Source organism: Humulus lupulus, chromosome 6 (genome assembly GCF_963169125.1).
Source record: "Humulus lupulus chromosome 6, drHumLupu1.1, whole genome shotgun sequence".
Lineage (NCBI taxonomy): Eukaryota > Viridiplantae > Streptophyta > Magnoliopsida > Rosales > Cannabaceae > Humulus > Humulus lupulus.
Genome location: NC_084798.1, coordinates 205,678,754 through 205,683,636, shown reverse-complemented (window position 1 = coordinate 205,683,636; position 4,883 = coordinate 205,678,754). Strand labels below are relative to the sequence as shown.

General features: G+C 34.5%; 1 protein-coding gene across 2 annotated transcripts; it reads right to left on the bottom strand.

The window, feature by feature from the left end:
- Nucleotides 1-406: 406 nt before the first annotated feature.
- On the bottom strand, nucleotides 407-2,566 carry LOC133783035 (putative FBD-associated F-box protein At5g53640). 2 transcript variants are annotated; one of them, XM_062222553.1, is made up of 4 exons: nucleotides 2,380-2,566; nucleotides 1,763-2,107; nucleotides 823-1,496; nucleotides 407-692 (listed from the first exon to the last, which is right to left on the bottom strand). In XM_062222553.1, exons 2-4 carry the CDS (start codon nucleotides 2,076-2,078, stop codon nucleotides 549-551), a joined length of 1,134 nt encoding a protein of 377 aa, XP_062078537.1. In that variant the 5' UTR covers nucleotides 2,079-2,107; nucleotides 2,380-2,566; the 3' UTR covers nucleotides 407-548. The 2 variants fall into 2 exon arrangements, with proteins under 2 accessions (XP_062078537.1, XP_062078538.1); XM_062222554.1 differs by having other exon boundaries at nucleotides 407-676.
- Between the last annotated feature and the right edge of the window lie 2,317 nt (nucleotides 2,567-4,883).

The following is a 4,883-nucleotide window of genomic DNA, read 5'->3' as shown; positions in this document are numbered from 1 at the left end:
CTGACATATGCGAGATAAGAAAGTGCATAAAGCTTTTGACATATACGAGATAACCATTTAAGTGAATAGATTAATGGTATTAAATTGAAGTAACATCATAGAATAAAAAGTTAAAAAATTAAAAGTGAAAACAAATGGCAAAACTATTTGGCAACCTGAGCTGAGTTCATATGCAGTCTTGCAAAATTCCAATAAACTGCAAAATTAGTAGATAGTATCCTATCCACTCATTGATAAGAAAATATGAAAAGAATTTTATTTTTTGGGGGGTTTAACTTCGAACTTCATTCAAAACATGGGGACTCAAAAAACAAAACAGAGATTACCCAAAATACATTAGAATAAGGGGACATTATGACCTTCTACCACCCCTGTTTAGCTCTCGAAACAATTCCACTGGGCAACATGAAATGAAAGTAGTCAATTTCATTAGTACTAAGGTACTATAATATAGCCTATACAATTTCAAAAGGAGAATTATAGCATCAGTTTTGATAAGATGATAACACTGTAATGTAATGTAAAGCAACTAGAATATGTGTCTTCCGTTAATAGATAATGTTTGCAAAGAGGGTGAAATCCTTCAAGTCTGATCCTCTCTCTGACTCCCAACCACTAATAAATCTGAGATGCTTCCAATCAAGTGAAGGAGAACGACATATCCTCTTTAAACCTTCTGGCATGATGAGAATCTTCATGTACACATAAGTTTTAACAAAATATATAAACACATTAATGTGCGGTATATAGCAAAATAAAATATCGCCAAATAATCACATAAGAGAAATAAAGAAATAATGTAGAAGACATTGATGAACATACTTGATCTGAGCAAACGTGTAGAGTTACCATATTCCAAGAGCAATTGAGATTCATCAGAAAATTCACCATTTGGATAAACAAATCGGTGTCATACTTGGAATGATCCTTTCTAAGTACAAATTTTCCATTCAGCAAATTGGATGACTCTACTGATATGCTACAATCGATATTACCACCATAATAAAATGAAGCTAATTTTGGAGCTGATTTAATTGTGATGGCCTTGATCATATTATCCACTTTATACAAACTTTTTAAATTGAAACTTTTCATATGTTGACCAGAAATTTTAAGGTGCCCCAACCTCAACATGCCATAACAATTCTCCAGAGTCAAATTCTCTAGGAGAGGAAAGTTTGAAATGAGATCTTCAAATGATGAGTGGTCTGGCATTCTCCAACGACAAAATTTCAGTTCGAGGTTTCTAATTGCCTTACATGCAGAGAATTTTATTTCCCCAAAGCAAACAGTATTATATAGCAGCACCAAAGATTCAAGATTTTCAGCTTCAACTTGAAGAGATATATCGAAATAAATTTGCATGAACTTGAGGCTTGAACTTCGCAAAGGGAGTGGATTATCAATACTTAAGTCATGACACGAATTTAACAACAATTTCTCAAGAGAAGGGCAATCCAACAAAGACTTGGATAGCACATCATTTTTTACATTATCTGCAAGCCGAACTTTTAACAATGATAATGATTTCAAGGATGGAAAACTAAATGAGCAACCCAACTCAATTCGAGACAACTCCAAAATAGTCAAATCTCTTGAGTTGAGCACCCTACCTTTTTCTGGCATCAAGCAAAGACTCAATTCCTTGACTTTATTCTCAACCGCAAAATCTAACCATTTATCTATGCGGCGAGCCTTGCTTCTTCGATAACAATAATTCATTTAAAACTAGCTATGGCTGAATCGACAATAAAATACATACCTTTCTTGCGGTGTTCCAAACAATTATCGATATAATTGTGGAACTTTTGAGAATCAGGAATAGTAGACACAGGACCAGTATCACTAGTGTCAGAGAAAAAGAGCTTGGGAACTGAATACCACATGAACTTCCAACGCTTTGAAAGGAGGCATGTCCGAACGACATCCTTGGTGAGAAGAAACGACAGAATGTGTACAATGACTGTATCGGGGAGTTTCGAAATTCTGTCCTCAGGCCCAGTGATTGATGTCATTTTAACCCTTTTTTTCTCCGGAGGATCACTCTTCTTTGTCACGCCCCTTTCAGATTCAGCCATGTGAAGAGAACGACACAAAGTGGATTGAGCTGTGACAACAAACAACAAAGAAAACTACTCAACTAACCACAATTCAAACACAGCTAATTTCTTGATGCTTCATTGACGATTCTTGGCTGAACCCACTCAACTACTCGACTAGATTATACGTGACCTACCAATTTATATATATAAAACAACAAGAAAACTACTTGTGTATTACGGTGTATCAAGAGAAAATAAATGGATTCCAAAAGTAAATTTCAACACAAAATCATAGTAATAAAAGGAAAAACAAAAGAAGAGGCTAGATTAGTTCAACCTTATGTGGAGCAGCAGGAATATTCTCCTTCTTTAACCTCCATATACGCGAAACACTCGAAAAAATTGAAGGCTTGGGCTAAAGCAGAGAGGGTTCTTACGAAAGAGTGTATTAGGATATGATTGAAAAACAGAGAAGAGTACAGAGAGTGGGACAAGTATGGGCTTTTTTTAGGGGAAAGAATGGCTTTAGCTTAATGAAAAAGCATACCTCGCTACCTGTACAAGAAAAATATGATGTGACGTGGGCAATTACTTGAAAAACAAACGATTTATGATTTATTAAAGATTACGCTTTTTGTTAACAATTTTCAGACTAATTTCTTTTACGATTATATATAATATATTTATTTAGAGTATTTGGTAAATTTTCAAAATTTTTTGAATAATTTACATTGTGGAAAATTAGTTTAAAATTAGGTTGTTGCATGCATGATTAATTTTTTTATGCATGTGAAAAATAGCATGTTTGAACCTAATTTTCGGCACTTTAAATTATTTATAATTTTCTGAAAAATTTACAGAATGCCCTAAATAACTACAATATACACAATCATAAAAAAAATTGTATCGAAAATTATTTATTGGTCGGAAATACAAAAGAGAGCCACCAGTGGAGCTCTTTTTGAAGCCCATGCCATAAAATACTCCAAAAGTTTTTTTTTATTCAAAAAATATAGAGCTTTCTCTCCCAAGCCTATGTTTGGTAGAGGGAAGAAGAGAAAATAAAATTTTGGAGAGAAAAATAAAAATTGTATGTTTAATATGAGAGAAAAGACTCTGGAAGAGAAAAGAGAGCGAAAAAAAAAAAGAAGTGGTCCCACTTTTTTTTAGAAGAAAAGTTAGGAATGTTCATTGTATTACATCCAATGTTTTTAGGTTTATCCGATTCGATTTAATTATCTATTGAATGTTGGATTTTTACAACCTATCCGATCTAATTATCTATCGGATTGGATCAGTTTTATCCATTGAATGTGTCTCCGTGCTTATGTATTTGATCGGATTAGATCTATCAAATATTTTTTAGCATTTATTTAGCTTAATTTGTTCAAATAATTCATAATATTATAAATAAAAAGACTAATTTGTTCAAAATGATACAACACCATACAAATACAATATAAATTATAAGCATATTCCTAAATAAATAAATATATTTTAAATATATATACAATTGGATCGGTTCGATTTTATTGAATTTTTGCATATATCACCCAATAATTGATCCGATCCAATTTGGATCTTCAAAATCTGATCCGATCCAATTCTGGCATTAACCCGGTTTGGCATAGAATTGACCAATTCTAGCATTAAATTGACCCAGTCTCGCATCGAATTGACTTAGTATGGCATCGAATGGATCCAGTTTGGCATAGAACTAGACCTAGTCTGGCGTTGAATGGACCCAATCTGGCATCGAACTAGAACAAGTCTGGCATCGAATGAACCTAGCATGGCATCGAATGGACTCAGCTTGACATCAAACTAGAATAACTAACGCATTGAATGGATCCATTGTGGCATCAAATAGATCTAGTATAGCACGTATGAAGCTCGTCTTGCATCGAGCTAGAACAAGTCTGGCATCAAGTGGACCCTTTTGGCATCAAGTGGACCTAGTCTCGCATCAGATAAACCTAGTCTAGCATTGAATATACCCAATCTGGCATCGAATGGTCCAAGTCTACAATCGAATGGACCCAGTCTGGCATCAAAATAACAAAAGTCAGGCATTGAATAGACTCAGTCTGGCATCGAATGGACCTAGTCTGGCATCAGATTAACCTGGTCAAGCATTGAATGGACTCACTTTGGCACCGAATGAACCTAGTCTAGCATCGAACTAACACAAGTCTAGCATCGAATGGACTTAGTATGGCATTGAATGGACACAGTTTGGCATCGAGCTAAACCCAATCTGGCATTGAATGGACCCAGTCTGACATCGAATGAACCTAGTTTGGCATCAAATGGACTCAGTCTGGCATCAAACTAGAATAAGTGAGGCATCGAATGGATCCATTGTCGCATCAAATAGATCTAGTCTATATCGAATGGACCCAGTTTGGCATCGAATATACCCAATGTGGCATCGAAATAAACTGAGTCTGGCATCAAATGGAATGAGTCTAGCATCTAATGGACCTAGTGTGACATTTTACTATACCCGATCTAGCATGTGATGGACCTAGTCTTGCATCGAACTAAACCGAGTCCTGCATCAATTTTTTTTATTTTTTTTGCTATATTTCATCCCCATATTAATTAATGATCCAGATAAGCTTTGGAAATCCCTATTGGTAAGTAGATTTCATCTTTTTTTCCCTAATTTCTAAATTTTTATAGCTTGAAAGTTGACAATGTAGGTTGTTATTTATATGTTCTATGTTCAAAATATTGTGGACAATGTTCACACAATACTAGAGGAGCTTGGGAAATTATTTTGGAGCTTTTTTGGGTAAATTTTCTTTATTATTATTGATGACCCTCGAATTGGAAACG